The 17,415-nt window shown below is 35.8% G+C and overlaps 1 protein-coding gene across 5 annotated transcripts in view; it reads left to right on the top strand.

Annotated features, from left to right (window-relative positions):
• The window catches only part of LOC126183202 (ankyrin-3-like), an 892,753-nt gene that overhangs the window by 563,756 nt on the left and 311,582 nt on the right, over window positions 1-17,415 (top strand). For all 5 annotated transcript variants that reach the window (XM_049924971.1, XM_049924970.1, XM_049924973.1 and 2 more), the window contains one exon: window positions 2,917-3,417. In XM_049924971.1, coding sequence (XP_049780928.1) covers window positions 2,917-3,417 — 501 coding nt within the window. The remainder of the gene's footprint in view (window positions 1-2,916; window positions 3,418-17,415) is intronic.

The following is a 17,415-nucleotide window of genomic DNA, read 5'->3' as shown; positions in this document are numbered from 1 at the left end:
GACTTCAGCATTAATTTTCTTAAGGGTTCTAATAGGAAAAATGATCTAGAAACCTTATTTGGATTCTAAAATATAATTTCAGCCATTAACTTTCCAGCACAGGTGGATAAAGACATTAAGACCATAAGTGATCATGTTTTCTTTTGTAAAGCTTAAAGTAGGAAAATAACTGTTTATCCAGTAACAAATGCCCTTTCTGATCATGATGCACAGTTAATTAGGGTAAATAACATATTGCCTTTAGGTATGTATGCTGTTTAGTGGAGATCAGTGAGAATAATGAGTGACTCCACGACAAATGTTTTTAAGCACAGTATACAGGGGATGACTTGGGATGAACTTTATAATAAACCAAATGCTAACATCAAATTTAATATACTCCATGAGAATGTCATATTATTATTTGAAGACGACTTTCTGAGTAAGCTAACCAGAAAGGATACTAAACAGTGATGTAAAAGCCGATGGATGACTAGAGGGCTTAAAGTATCTTGTGAAAGGAAAAGGGAAATTTATCTTTTGCCAAGAATGAGTAGGGATCCTGCAGTAGCTGCTCACTACAAAAGCTACTCAAAATTACTAAGAAAGGTTATTAAAAATCAAGGAAGATGCACATAATGTCAGAATAATTTCGACAACAGACTTAAGGCTATATGGAATGTAGTGAAATGAGAGACAGGTCAACCAGCCATGGAACAAGATTACATCGCTATTGAACTCAATCAAAGGAATGGAATGATGAGTCACAGGAAGTAAATGTATTTAATAATCACTTCTCAAATATAGTAGAAAGCACAGGGACAAACAAGTCAAGAGAAAAATCACAGCAGTATGTTGAAAAAGTAACTCATAAAATTCAATCATATGAATGTACCACCAACTTCTCCGTATGAAAGTAAGAAAATTATAGTCTCTCAGAAATCAAAGCTCATCTGGGTTTCATGGTGTTTCCAATAGAGTACTGAAGATTTGTTCCCATTTAATAAACCCAGTCTTATCTGAAACATGTAATGCATCACAGACTCAAAGAATTTTTCCAGAGAGACTGAATATGTCATTGTTAAACTCCTCTTTAAGAATGGTGATAAGAGGGGTGTCAACTGACCTGTTTCACTGCTGACATCATTTTCCAAACTTTTTGATAAGGTGATGTATTCTAGGATAGTAATTCACCTTAGCAACAATAATATCCCCAGTAAATCACAATTTGGGTTTCAGAATGCCATTTACATGTTCCGTCGCCAGATTTTACAAGCAATAAATAATACAATAGTGTCGGTTGATATTTTCTGTAAACACAGTAGTGCCGGTTGGTATTTTCTGCAAACTATCTATGGCATTTGATTGTGTGAGTTACAATATTGTCCTAGATAAATTGAAGTTTTATAGGATTGATACTATAGCCAACCAATGGATGCTGTCATATCTAACCAAAGAATGCAGGAAGTTGTTCTCAGTAATTCAACCAATATAGTCTGAGAACATAATTCTGACTGGAGAGAAATAATGTATCATGTATGGGATTCCCCAAGGCACAGTCTTAGGTCCACTATAGTTCTTCACATAAGTAAATGATCTTCTATCTAATATACAACAAGCAGAATTAATCCACGAATACATACAGAAACAGAAGACATGGTAAACATATCTCTTAAAAGTATCATTGACTCGTTCTCTGCAAATAGTCTCACCCTCAATTTTAAAAAGAAACAACATATTCAGTTCTACACATCTAGGGGTACTACACCAATGATAAGTGTAACACATGGCAAGCAAATAACAATAGAGTGGAAACATTGAAATTCATAGGTATCCATACTAATAGGAATTTAAATTGGAATAAGCACATTTTGGAACTCCTAAAACAAGTTAGTTCAGCCATACTTACACTTAGAATCAAAGCAAATCTTGGGAAGAGAAAAATCAGTAAGCTGACATATTTTGCATATTTTCATTCAGTAATATCTTATGGAATAATGTGTTGAGGTAACTCATCTTTAAGAAAGAAAGCCTCCATTGTGCAAAAATGTGCTGTAGGAATAATATTTGGTGCTTGCCCATGATCATCTTGGACAAATCTGTTTAAGGAGTTGGGCATACTGACTACTGCTTCACAGTATAATTATTCCCTCATGAAGTTTGTTGTAAATAATCCATTACAGTTCAAAAGGAACACTGATGTACATAATTACAATACCAGAAGGAAAAACGACATCCATTATTCCACATTAAAGTTGTCTTCAGTGTAAAAAGAGGTGCACAATGCCGCATTAACTAGATTTGATCATTTACCCATTGATGTGAAATGTCTAACAGAAAGCAAAGTAAAATTTGAAAACAAACTGAGAAAGTTTCTCCTGGACAGCTCTTTCTATTCTGTAGGAGAATTTCTATTACTGTAATGAGTAAAAGATGGTGGGTAGGATTACCAACTCACACCATCTTTATATCTTTTTCCCTTTAAAAAAACCTTTAAATGTTCAGAATGTAACAATATGTACAAATTACTTTGCAACGTGGATGTAAAATGACTCAGTCCACATCATTACAATATGTTGTGCAAAATGAACCATGGAACATGAAAGTAACTAACTAGTATACATCAATGTACTGTGATACTAAAAGTAGATATTACATACCAGTATTACAGCAGATTAGTCTCAGGCAAACATATATTTCTTATTTTTTAAGTCATTTTAAATGGAGCACTTAACTTTTGCCATTCTTTCTTTTGGTAACAATGAATATCTTACATATTTTATATATTACTTGATTTTTATTAGGACCATTGTCAGAAAGAAAATGTATTTTACTTTAGCAGAAGTGAGTAAATTGCTATGCATTATTGAGAAACTACTGCTTACACTTTTAACATGAAGTAATTTATTCTGATGCCATTCATTTACTTGTTTTTAGACTTTCAAATACAAAAAACAGATGTAATACTAAAGGACTGGCCTCTGAAGGAGAGAGATGATGTTGATGAATCAGAAGAAAGGAAGTATATTGGTGAAGAAAAAGTTGTTGAAGAAGAAAGGCGAACAGTTGCTCAGCTGAAAGAAATATTTGCTCAAGATAAGCGTGATCGGCAGTATGAAAGACAGCCAATAATTATATCAGACGAAGAGGCAATGAAGAGGCACACATCAGTAATTACTGAAAGTGATTCACCTATACCTCCATCAAAAACTGAAGATGACACGTCACGGCTGTCAACCTCCACTTTTGAGGATAGCACAATGGAAGATGAAATGTCACAGAAGCAAGTGTCCTCTCCTGAACAGTTACCAGAGGAAGCCGTTCCTATTAAAGTTACACTAAAAGAGGATCAGAGACGAGATTCTGAACTTTTTCAGGGTGTTAGTGAAGGGCTGGTCAGACTGGATGATTCCTACAAGGTGATTCCAACTGGAGAAGGTAAGAATTTTTTGTCTCAATGTATTAACACTGTTACATTTCTAAGCATGGTATCATAACTTTTTCTCCTTCCAATTTTCTTTTTATTTCATTTATTAGAAGAAGGTCTAAGAAATATCTGGCACTGACAGTTTGCCTAAGTGCACTTTGGCTGTGTCACTGTCACATGTTCTTCTGCCACATGTAGTGTAATAATTGCCAAAAGGTATAGTTCTGTTGCATGAAAAGAACTGGTATTATGGCATACTAAATTAATTATGAAGCTGCCCTTTTTAATTAATATGAGCCCAAAAACTCTTTTCTGTGTTGTTAATATAGAAGCTTGGTCTCATTTACATTTATGCTAAAAGATGTTCAAGACTATTTTCAATATGTACTTGCACAAAATAACAGAGTAGACCCTAATATCTTTTAACAATTGTGAAGGCTTAAAATAATTTTGGTTTGGTAAGACTTTTATGAGACTTTACTTATGTGGTCTCACATCTCTTGTTAATATCTAGAACCCGCTGGATTATTATGTCAGAAAACTCTAGAAAAAAGCTGAAATTACTGTAAATAAATATTTATTACAATCATTTATTTGGTCAATGAGATCACACTTTTTTGGCTGGATTTTCATGTTGTGTTTGCACAAGCTCATTATAAAGAAATGAACTCAGATGGTTATCAGGCATCATACTACACAGTACCTCATATGTTTATTGTTCTAATGTCAAGGATATAGGGCACTAGCTATAGTGACCTAAACTCTGTCCCGGTATTAAAAAAAGTATCATTATTGACTACATTTATAATTTTATCTAGCATTTATGTGCAGTGCTTTGTCTTATCTCTGCTTCTATCTAACTATCACTATTATATATAGGAAAATACACCTATCATTTATGCTGTGCTACCAGTATACTACTGACTGACATGGCTTAAATAGAATGAAACTAGCTGAGTACCCAGTGTTGCCTGGGTATGTACTTATTCCAATTTTCTATTAGTCCATCTCCTCCTTTCCCCTCTCTGTTCACCTCTTCCAACTTGCCCCCCTCTCTGTCTGTCTCCTCCTGCCCTTCTCTCTGTCCATCTCCTTGTACCTATCCCTCTGTACACCTGCTTCTCCTCCTCTCTCTGTCCATCTGGTCCTTCCCCATCTGTCCACCTCCTCCTCCCCCTCTAATTCCATCTCCTCCTCCCCCTCTCTTTGTTCATTTCCTCCTTCTGCTTTGTCTACAGTCTCTTTGTTCCCCCTCTCCCTACTTAAGTCCCATAAGATTTCACACACATATGAACATCCTCTCTCCCTTTCAATCCCCCCACTGGCCATCTCCTCTCCCCCTCTCCCTCCATTTCCCCCTCCCCTCTCTGTGTCTATCTATTCTTGCCCCTTCTATCTGGGTCCACTTCCTCCTTCTGCCTCTCTATTTGTCCACTTCTCCTCACCTCTTCTCTCTCCACATTATAAGCCCCATCCCAATAGGATGCTGATGGCTCTTACCCCCATAGTATTTCTTTCCAGATTGTAATTAACACGGGTACCAAATTTGGTTGAAATTGTTCCATGGGTTTAGAATGAGATTTCTAATCACATTTTTATCCACATGCACACACCTCAGACATCTTTCACATGTATTTAAAATATTTCACACATATTTCACCTGTACTTCCAGAAAATTTTACCCTGCACTATCATTGTCAAGTAGCTTATCATAAAGAAGTAATAAATTAAAACATCATGCATAATGCAGCAGATTTTCATGTATCTTAGTGTTTATGATCTCAGATCCCCTGAACTATGTGTCATACAATAATATATTTTTAAAGTATATTTAGCAGTGTATGTGGATACTGTCTGCAAAACTTAAACACCATGCATGATGAGGCAGTTTTTCACACATCTCAGGGTTTGTGGTATATATCTCCTGAACTCTGGGTTTTACACTGATATAATTTTGATGGTACATTCAGAGGTATATTTGAATACTGTCTGCAAAATTTTTCACAATTACAGTTAGGAATAAAGAAGTAACATATTAAAACACCATGCTTCATGCAGCTGATTTACCGAATGAACAGTAAAAATATGATAAGCAATGAACATTTTTCCTTTCATTTATTTGTGGGCATTGTCATCCAGAAAAAGTTTTGTAAAGGTTTAAAATTATGTGTAAAGTTTGTTGCAAGTCACTAACTGTTCTCATTCTCCAGTACTGGATGACTAAAGTATGGGTATTTCACGCATCATGGGCTACACTGTTTTTTCACCCTCACCACCATTCTTTGATAAATAGGTGGTGCTTAACCCCACAGCAATTCTTTTCAGGCCATAAGTGATATGTATACCAAGTTTGGTTGAAATTGGCCCAGTTGCTTAGGGGAAGATGTGGAAAATACATACATACATAGGGTGGAGAAAAACTGTGTCACGAAATTTTAACCCTGGATAGCTGATGCCAGTAGGAACCAAAATTACTAATGTTGTGTAGGTTGACAATGCACCATTCTTAAACTATGGAAACTTGGCACCACGCACTCCAATTGGCCATGGGATTGCCCTGTTGCTGTTCAACGATTGACGGGCAGTGCTATGGTTGTCGGTTCACACATACAAATGTCCCTCGCCCCATCACTGCCCCAACATGATACACACATTTGTCAAATAGGTCTTGCTGTTTCCACCTCATGTCAGAGACATTCAAACATAAGCTTTGAGTGAAAAACACCTGACAACACTTTATTTTTTCTTTTCCCTGAGAGCTGGGGAGGGGGGTGGGGTGACCCTTTGCTCACAGGTATGAGCACCCTTGGATACAGGCAATTGAGTATTTGCGAAAATGTGAATATTTATTTGGATACAGTCTTCAGAACTTACCACTGTGCAAAATACACCGTCTCGATCTAGGTATCTTCTTATGAATATTATACATATAGTTGGAGAATAATTTTAGGTTCCCATTTGTATTTGTCGATTAAATTGTGACAGTTCCATTTACATTATTAATTGTAGGTCTCACCATATCTTACTGAAAAACAAGTCACAGTGCTTTTATGGTTGGCAGTAAGCTGCTTCACACCTGTCAATTATACTGTCCCATTCAGGAAGATGAAGCTAACTTCCAAGTTAGTAGACATAAATCCATCCTACTGATACAAATAAGCTTAAACATTTTTCACACTATTCTAAGACAATTTATGACATTATATATAAATTAAAAACAACATTCAGTATATAAAAGTGGAAACAGTTCTCTTTAAACAGATCCCATAAGTTCCACTGATGATATTGAGTTCAGAAGAAACTTTGAATTTATAAAAACTTTAAGAAGACATATCTTCTATTTGGAGTGCTGTATGGAAGGAGTTCTTTGTGGCTCAAGAGAGATTTTTTCTTGTGCTATTACTATGACCAATTGCAGTAGCTTAACATATCGCTTCTGCCTTGGTAGAGATTTGTTGGTAAGCAGAAGTGGTAGTTCAAACTTTCCTAGAAACAATGTAATGGGTAGCACATCACCGAGATACTCGTTTGGATTTTATGTAGCATGATGCTTTCTGTAACTTTCTTCCATGTCTGTAGATGGTACACTTGAAATATTTATCCTTTGCTTTCTCATTATAGTTGACTGGACTGGTGATAAATTACAATAATTAAACTTTTTCATACTTATTATTTACGTACTGCCTCACATTCTGAGTTTTAGATTGTCAGTCCATCACTAAGAAGAGTAGGAGGCAAATTTTCAGTAACACCACATATATTTTTCAAAATGGTTATGGCTAACAATCACACATCTCTTCAGAGTCATTAGATCATTTTTGCTAAGTCTTTACTGACAGCTGAAAATGTTCTTTGTGAGTTCAAAAACTCATGTTCAGCAGAGAGAGTGCTCGAGAACATTTGAACATACTGCAATTAAACAGGCAATAAAGATTTTTTTAACACAGTGTTTATAACTTTATCATCACAAACAAACTCTTGGATCTGAATTTTGACTGTATTGTTGGAAGTGCCTCTGCAAGTTGAGGCACTTACTCTTCTGTTTACCACTTCCCTGTGACTGATTTATTAGAGCTGAGTAACATCTGTTTGAGCACTGACATTTCAGTGGTCTCTTCTTGACAAACAGGATTTTAAGATTGCGGAGGTTATGTTACCATTTTTAAATACTCATTTCTCTTTTGTGACTTGGCTGATCGTAAAGATGAAGCTAAATTTTATCAACTTAGGTTGTTTAAAAAATGAGAAATGGTATCCCATCAGCCTATCTGTCAAGAACAAAACTTCCACACTTCACTGTGTAGAGCAGTGCAAACTGCAGATGCATAAAATTCCAAGGATACCTTTATCTGGTTGTATGATACACACCAGTTTTTGTTCCATAGTTTCCATACTGTGGCAACATTCTGTTTAATGACAAATGCAGAATGTCCAGTGAGTGTCTTTGATGAACAGTCTTTTATAACAGCTGGGGAAATTTCTTCAAAGATCTGAACTACTGTCAGCCTTTGAGACAAATAGTGCCAATGTGTTCTTTCACTGGGACACTTGAGAAAAGGCTACTAACAATAAGCCTAATTAGCTTTGTATTTGTAAAAACATCATTAACCTCTAATTTATCAACAACATTCATAAAAAACTGAGCTTTCCTCAATCTGAAGTTTGTCTTTAACAACAAAATATTTTACTAGGCATGGTTATATTTGGGGTGGTACACTCTTGCCTTTCTCCAATCTTTGAACTGACTTATTCAGTCAGTTATAATGGAGCACACTGCTTAACTTGGGCTCCAAACCATGGAAGACCTTGGCATTTTTACATTAACAAATATTTACCAAATTGAAAGAAGGAATAAGTGACAGAAAACCCTAGGAGAAACCAAGAATTGAATCCTGAATCAACTAACTTACAGAAAATAATCATCCCATCATTCATTAATTCTCCTATTGAGTAGTAGCATTTTTCAAGTCTCTAATAATAGATATTTATGTACACTTTTTTGTAAAATCAATAAATTCTAAACTCATCAGAATGTCTGTGCGTGACACAAGTGACAATAGTATTACTGCACATAACAAAAAGATTTAAAATAAACAATTTGTTCACTACAATACCTGTGGTCAACAGATCTGATACTGACATTCAGACCTGAAACAATCCATGAAGTGGATACTACAGCAGAATAATAAAATTATGAAAACACTATTTGAAGTGTATTTTATGAGAGAAAAGTTTTCAAAGATATTGGTGTAGTGATTTACGAGAAAATAATATTCCGTGCACAAAGCTTCACCATGTACATTCAAGCTGAAATTGGTTGCACCTCCAGCATCACATATTACAAGGCAACCACTACTATGAATTACAAGAAAGCATGCAGATGCTTGGTTTTCAATCCCACGTCTATGAATGAGTCCTCTACTATTATTGCAACAATGGGAATTTCGGTTTCTACAAATCTCATGGACACTTCCTCCACTTTAGTTACGTGTAAAGAACCATAACTAACTATGTCATAACATAAAACCACTTGTGTCAGAACCATGTAATCAGAATGTCATTATTGGACACACACAAAAAAATCTCCTTCCCCAGTCACTCCTCAAGATAAATGGAATTCTCACTGTAGCAAATTTCATTCTTGCACCAGCACTTTCAGATCCATCCAACCGGGCAACACCATTTTACTCTCCAATATATCAGTTTTACTTATGCCAAATACTTTGTTAAACACTATTAATAAAGTTTCAGTAAATGACTATTTGCAATGGGGAGAATGAAAAAAGCAAATGACATGAAATAGTGTATATTTTGTAGAATACAATATAAACAAAATTATATCTCCCTATATAACAATAAAATCATAATGCATGTTTAACAGATTCCACCTTTGAGGATAAACAATTATCATAACACATTTCTAGGTTCTTAAAACACAACAGCAGCAATTTCATCCAACCGGTTGCATTCATTTGTTATGTAACTAAATATCCTTCTACAGTTAAACAAAGAACTTTTGAGCTTTATGTTAATGAAAAGTCCTTTGAGCATTATAAATAATGTAAGAAGTACAACACACTGAATAGTTGAGGAGCTGAGTCATCAAAAGGCACGTAAACAAGATTGAGAACTTCACTTCAAAAAATTCATTTCTCTGCCTCTCCTTCACAATATTTCATTGAACATAATAATATTTAAGTTATTTCTTTGCTAAACAAACTAATACAGTAGTAGAGACTTGAGCTAGACAATTTATAACAAAACAGAGATGATTTTGCTATCTGCAGCTTATGTTTACAGCTCAACAAAGATAGAACTTAATATCATACATAGTTCGATGGCTGTTTAATATAACCATAAATAAAAACTAATTTCTTAATGATGAGTCAGGCAGTGCAAAATTAAACAGGTGGGGAAAACCATCTATTAGCCCATGTGTATACACCACAACATCCACTGTTCCATGTCACTTCTGTCCTGTAAAAGAGTTCTGCTGACCACAGTTAGATTACACTGGTGTCAATCTTCTCAGCAGTGCTCAGTAGTGGGTCTGTTTAAATGAAAACAAAACATATGCACTGCTAACCATTAAAACTGCAACATCAGACAGAATAGAAAATAAATAAATTTTACTTCTTTTGAGTATACAGTATAGCAGGAAGAATACATGATTAAGTAAGTAGGTGTGTTGGGTGCGTACAGAGTGTGAAAGTTTGTACACAGAGCTGTCACCTAAGACAGTGACAATGGCCCTAAACTGGCTGGGTGCTAATTTGAACTGAGCTCCACTGACAGATGTGGATACATCACTCCATGCTCCTTCAGGTCTATGACAAATTTGATCAATCGTAGTAGCAACCTGGAGGTGGTGTGCCAGTCTCTCAGCAACTCATGTCTAGATGTTTTCAATAGGTGAGAGAGCACGAAAACATACTTATGAGGGGGACTATAAAACACGCTCTGCACTGTGATAGATCATGACACCATGGACAAAATGTAGTCTTGCATTATCTTACCAGAAGGTAACTTTGTACGGACCTTGAAGATAGGACACAGTCATCAGCCTTAATACCTCAGAAATATGGTGCCTATTGTCTCAATTATTGCTCTGCAAACCAGGAATGATTGTAGTATGTACCCAGTGGCACCCCTTAATCATACCAGGTACTGGACCCATGTGAGAATCATAAATGCATCTGACAATGTCTCTTCCCTCAGGGCCTCCTCACACTGTCTCTTCCCTCAGGGCCTCCTCACACAGGTACATTAAGTATAATACTGTACACAGAACAGGGACCCATCTGAAAAGATAATGTGGTGCCATTTCTGTGGCCAATGTTCTCATTGGATGTTCCACAGCAGCCAGCTGCTCTATTTATCATGGAAAGTTAGAACTGTGTTAACCGTCTGTGGTGCTTCAGACATAATCACACTGCCTGTGGAGGTATTTGCCTTGTTGCAAATGAGCATATTTCCATACTTGAGGTATGTGACATGGTTACATACTCCTCCACAGACTAGAAACAATGTCTGTTCTCTCAGGTGCTAGTCATATGGGGTCATCGAGATTCTGCATAGTTGTGTATGGCTCTCCTGAACACATCACACTTCCCTGATGCACTACTGATCATTTGTCATCAACGACAATGTACAGGGTTCTATTACTTAAGAAGTCTTCAACTCATTCACATATCAGGAATTGTATTCCATATGCTCAGATCTTCATCAACAGTCTGCAGTGGTGCATTCTATCAAACATTTTCCAGACATGTGCTTTCTAAGTCCCTACTAATTTGTGTACAGTAGCTTTTCTGTCTCAAGGAAATTTATTTTATTTGAACTGAGAATATTCTCATAAATTCTGCAGTAAAGCAGCGTTAAGGATAAAGATCTGTAGTTTTGTGGGTCATGTCTTTTACACTTCTAATGTGAAGGAGTTCCCTGCAGTTTTTTTCCAGTTGCTTGGTACTTTCTGGTGGATGGAAGAGTTGTGATAAATGCAATGTACGTAATGTTCCAATGCTGAAGACTACTCTCTGTAAAACCAAATTGGGATTCCATGTAGACAAGGTGACTTATTAGTTTTGAACTCCTTCAGTTGCTGCTCAACACCAGGAATGACTATTTCTATGTCCTTCATGTAGGGGTCTGGTGGTGCAGCAGTCTAATGAAGGTATTTCCATACAATCATCCTTTGTGGACAATTTTTAAATGTGAAATTTAAAACTTAAGCTTTCCTTTTAGGGTCTTCTACTGCCACACCAAAACATTTGATGAGTGACTTGGTAGATGCCTTTGACCCACTAACTCATTTTATATACAACCAGAATTTTCTCATGTTCTTGACAGGATCTTTCACTAAGGTATGATGGTGAAAGCTGTTGTGTGCTTTCTGCATCAATATTGTTATAGCTGCATGAATTTCTACTAACTTTTGCTTGTTAACATTTCTGCATTCTTTTTTGAATTGGGAATGCAACAGTCTCACTTCCACAGCTGCTTCCAAATTTTGTTATACTGTAGATTCTTCTATAATTGGCTGGATAAATCACTTCAAAGGGTGGTGGAAAGCAATAGCAGATCAATCTCACACAAACTCACACACACATAATTCAAGTAACTTAAAGCATAAATATTTGAACCACATATGTTAATGAATGAAATAAATAATGATGTTTTTTTTCTTCTACATACTAGATACCTTGCGATAGCAGTTCTTGCATTTTCTTTTTTCAGATTTCTTTAATTTTTATTGCTGTAAAAATTTTCACACTGAGAAGAAGTAGTGATCCAATAAGAACTGCCTTAGTGTTTCACTAATCAGTTATAATGAAAGAATAACTTTTATTTTATGTGGGGGACTATTGTGAATTTCTACAGCACAATTTGTAGTACATTTTTACTTCTAAGACATATGTTCTGGTAGTTTCATTTACCTCAGGTTTTATTTCTACTTTACACTCTTCATTTGTCATGCATCAAAAGAACTGTTCTGGTGCAGTGCCTCTAATTCCACACATTTGAATATTTTCAAACTGTAATTTACAGTCCAAAAAGTTGACAGACCACTTAAGTCTAAGAAAATACCAGTAATGTTTTCTTTTTTATCCAATATGTGTAAAGCTTTTTTTAGAATTTAATAGAAGCATTAGTCATAGGTTGACATTTGTTGAAGCTATCAATAACAGTTGTGTTTTGTCCAAGGATTTCATTAACCTACACAGTTTTTCATACTATTTCTGAGAAATTTCTGTGCACTTCACTTGGTAACACAATCAGATATATTTTTAAGTGAAAAATCTGTCAGTTTGAGTGTATCATTAGCTTATTCATATACTGTTTAAATTTTAGCATGCCACCCTAAGTTTGACACAAAGGAATTTTGTATGTAGTATTTTCTTTAGTAATTGGTCATTAATTTCTACTTGTAGTACCATCAGGTTGTTATGTGTTTCAGATTAAATAATATGATCTATTTTGCTTTAAATGTTCATCTGTTTACTGTGAAACCATTGTGGCTTGCTCAGTTGTCATCTGACTGCATCTGGTATGATTGAGTTTGGCCTTTGCATTGAATGCTTCTGTCATCACCAAACATTTTAGTTTTTGAACATTCCTTTAAGCTCATAGGAAGATTACTTGCGTACCATATTTATCTGATTATAAGACGAGGTTTTTTCCCAAACTCATCATTCAAAAAATACTGTGTCATCTTATATTCACAGATTAAACTATTGTTGCTGAGGTAAATGTTTTTGCAGTGTTTTCATCTTCCATTTACAGAGGAAGCTTTGGCTATTGAAGTTTTGTACAAATTTATTTTGAAGAGTTTCGAAGAGTAGAGAATAGCAAACAATACGTATGTTCAAACAGGCTCAAGTCTCAAGATTTCCCAATATGCAGAAGTGCTCGATACAGTATCAATCCTGTTCTGTCAGTCACGTGACATTTGACTCATGGCACTGGTGCAATGGATGGATACATGACAAACTATGAACTAAGCACAACAACAGTCTAATGCTCTGTTTAAAAAATTGGCAATTTTGTGAAACACAGGAGGAAACAGAATTAAATTCTATCAACTCACAAACTTCTATTGTATTTGGATAAGTTTTCAATAGTTCTCATAGATGTATGGATGACATATATTTATGCTGCTCTTTAAGTAAACGTAACATTCAAAGACAAAAATCTTGTCCTTATAAAACCATTACTGATTCTGAATCCTAGTCAGTATTTAATTTGGTCGTGGAACACTAATCAAAATTCAGTTGTTCACCTATTAAGATACTGGGGCAAAACATTAACAGCTTTTAATCAGCTTTAGAACAAGATGATAACATTCAGAGGAAATGAGAAATAAAATTAATCCAGAATTAAATGTTTAACAAATGAAACAAATCACAGTAAGCTGACTGCAATTGTTAGCGCAAGAATAGATTATATTGGAAGACTTTTGTGGAGATAGTACCAACAGACAGCACTAGATCACGGGATGAGCAAAAGTTCGAGGATTGGACAGAATTGCCATTGCAATTGATTATTTATGTATTAGTTGCTGTTGTTACATTTGAACTGCACCCTAGAAGATACAGACATCTGTGTTTCACTGTTGCTCCAGTACAATGCAGTGGAAGGCATGGAGGGAAAACAGTGACATGAGCTTAGCCGAGAACTATAATGAGTGTGTGGAGGTGAATGGTGAGAGGCAGCAAATTTCATTTTCTGTCAACCATGGAAATGTATACTGCTTACTTTGGCTTTTTGTGGACATCTGCCATTCATTTTTAAACTGCAGTTTGCCTGAATCCATTTGTACTCGGAATCGAAAGACACTAAAAGTCTAGACTGGGGCCAGTGACAGATTTATGTGTTTTGTGCAGTAATGTTGTTGAAGCTCACCATGAGATACGACACAAACAAAAGGGCATGTGCCACAGCCAATGAGGGAGCAGTGGGCGTGCAATATGATTTTATAGCAAAAGGTATTGTAACGTTCTCACGTCAGTATAGCTGTGTGTTAAAAAGAAGAAAAAAAAAAAAAAACACGTCATATTTGGAAGAACAGCCAAATATTTGTGTTTTCACAGTTTCCCTGTGAGGATGATGATGATGATGCTAATTAAAAATAGTAGTACCACAGATGACAGGCTAAACGAAAGAGGCACTGAAGATAAAAATTAATTTAAACAATTTCTTTTTGTTCATTTTATTTCTCCTTGTATTATCAAAATGTGGACTACCAATAAATGGTATAAGTTTAGAATACGTGTAATGGGAACTTTTTTGGCATATGTACCTTACATTAATAAAAGTATGTAATTTTGATTAGTCAGAATATGTTACAAAATACATTTTTCTCAAGGATCCTCTTAAAAAACAGAGGGTCATCTTACATTCTGGATCTTCTAATGCTCAGTTAAATACAGTAAGTAAAAAACTGCAGTGTACCAGATTATGCGGAACTCCTTATTCTATTTTTTGAAAGATTTCAGGATGCCTTCAGCTACCATTCTTTTTATTTCAAGTATGATTGTACAATTTTGGCCGTAGGCCATTTTCAAGTATCTGAAATGAAAGCATTATGCATTGGATACATTAGTGACACTTGTGATTTTGATGTAGGAATAAGTCATATCTGTAGATATACTAGGTGGATTATAACTTACTCAATGGATTATTTTTTATGCCAGTTATGTCATTGCTCCTATGACTCAATGTTATGCTCATATCCTCCTTATTTTATGTTCCTCATTTCTGATTTTTGTTTTATTCATGTGGTGTGGTTTGTCAATGAGGCTCTTTGCTTTCTGGTGTAAAGGTAAGATTCCATCGATTCAAGGAAGGTACCAATGATGCCACAGCATTTCAGTCTCTCAATTACAGTTTTATGGTGCACACAGTAAAAGGCCCTGTAGACTCATTCTGTATATCACAAGAATACTTTTTCTTCTTCCTCTGTCTGCCAGAGCATTATTTGTGAGATCATCAAAGGAACAGCAGTAATCAAGTTCTGGTCATAGAGAAGCTCGAAATTTAGTGCAAATGTCAATGCGAGATGCTTTTAATAGTTTCCACAATGAAACATTGTCTCAAAATATAGTAGAAAACCCAAAGAGATTCTGGTAGTATGTAAATTACACCAGTGGCAAAAAACAGTCAATACCGTCACTGCACGATAGTGATGGAAATGTTACCGATGATGGTACCACTAAAGCAGAGTTATTAAACACAGTTTTCTGTAATCCCTTCAAGAAAGAACATGAAGTAAATATCCCAGAATTCGAAACCGGACAGTTTTCTGTAATTCCTTCACGAAAGAAGATGAAGTAAATATTCCAGAATTCAAAACCAGAACAGCTGTTAGCATGAGTGACATAAAAGTAGATATCTTAGGTGCTGCAAAACAACTCAAATCATTTAAGAAAGGCAAGTCTTCCAGTCCAGATGGTATGCCAATCAGGTTCCTTTCAGAGTATGCAGACACAATAGCACCTTTCTTAGCAATCATATACAACCGCTCACTTGATGAAAGGTCTGTTCCTAAAGATTGGAAAGTAGCACAGGTCACATCAATATTCAAGAAAGGAAATAGGAGTAACCCATTGAATTACAGACCAATATCACTGACCTCAATTTGCAGTAGGATTTTGGAGCATATACTCTACTTGAAAATTATGAATCACCTTGAAGAAAATGACTTATTGATACATAACCAACACAGATTCAGAAAATATTGTTCTTGTGCAACACAGCTAGCTCTCTATTCCCATGAACTAATGAGTGCTGTCGACAAGGGATCTCAGATCGATTCCATATTCCTAGATTTCCAGAAGGCTCTTGATACCGTTCTTCACAAGCGACTATTAATCACATTGCATGCATAATGAGTATCGTCTCAGATGTGTGACTGGATTTGTGATTTCCTCTCAGAGAGGTACATAGTGATAGATGGTAAATTATTGAGTAGAACAGAAGTGATATCTGGCATTCCGCAAGGTAGTGTCCTAGGCCCTCTGCTGTTCCTGATTTACATAGGTGATAATCTGAGCTGCCCCCTTAGATTGTTTGCAGATGATGCTGTAATTTACCATCTAGTAAAATCATCATACGATCAATTCCAATAACAAAATGATCTAGAGAGAACTTCTGTATGGTGTGAAAAGTGGCAATTGGCACAAAACAAAGACATGGGTACTAAAGGAAATCTGATAAATTTTGGGTATAGGATAAATTGCACAAATCTGAGGGCTGTGAATTCGACTAAATACCTAGGAATTATAATTATGAGCAACTTAAATTGGAAAGACCACATAGATAATATTGTGGGGAAGGCAAAACAAAGACTGCGCTTTGTTGGCAGAACACTTAGAAGATGCAACAAAGCCACTAAAGAGACAGCCTACATTACACCTGTCCATCCTCTGCTGGAATTTTGCTGCATGGTGTGGGATCCTTACCAGGTAGGATTGACGGAGGACATTGAAAAAGTGCAAAGAAGGGCAGCGAGTTGGAGTGGCAGTCACTGAAACAAAGGTGGTTTTCTTTGCGGCGAGATCTATTTACGAAATTCAATCACCAACTTTCTCTTCCGAATGCGAAAATATTTTGTTGACACCCACCTACGTAGGGAAGAATGAGCATCATAATGAAATAAGAGAAATCAGATCTCAAACGGAAAGATTTAGGTGTTCCTTTTTCCCACGCGCCATTCAAGAGTGGAATGGTAGAGAAGTAGTATGAAAATGGTTCGATGGACCCTCTGCCAGGCACTTAAGTGTGAATTGCAGAGTAACCATGTTGATGTAGATGATATGAGTCAATATTTAGTGTAGATCACTTTCTTCAACAAATTTTGAAAAGATTGATAGGAATAAAGTGGTTCTGTTTCTAGAGGTGATTTTCATATCACTGTTTTTTAATATGTCTGCAGTTACTTCACATTTAAGTTTATCATTAAATATGTCTTGCTGCATCCACTGATTATGTGACAGATCACGGGGGGCACG

Source organism: Schistocerca cancellata, chromosome 4, assembly GCF_023864275.1.
Source record: "Schistocerca cancellata isolate TAMUIC-IGC-003103 chromosome 4, iqSchCanc2.1, whole genome shotgun sequence".
Lineage (NCBI taxonomy): Eukaryota > Metazoa > Arthropoda > Insecta > Orthoptera > Acrididae > Schistocerca > Schistocerca cancellata.
This window is presented reverse-complemented; position numbering and strand designations above follow the sequence as displayed.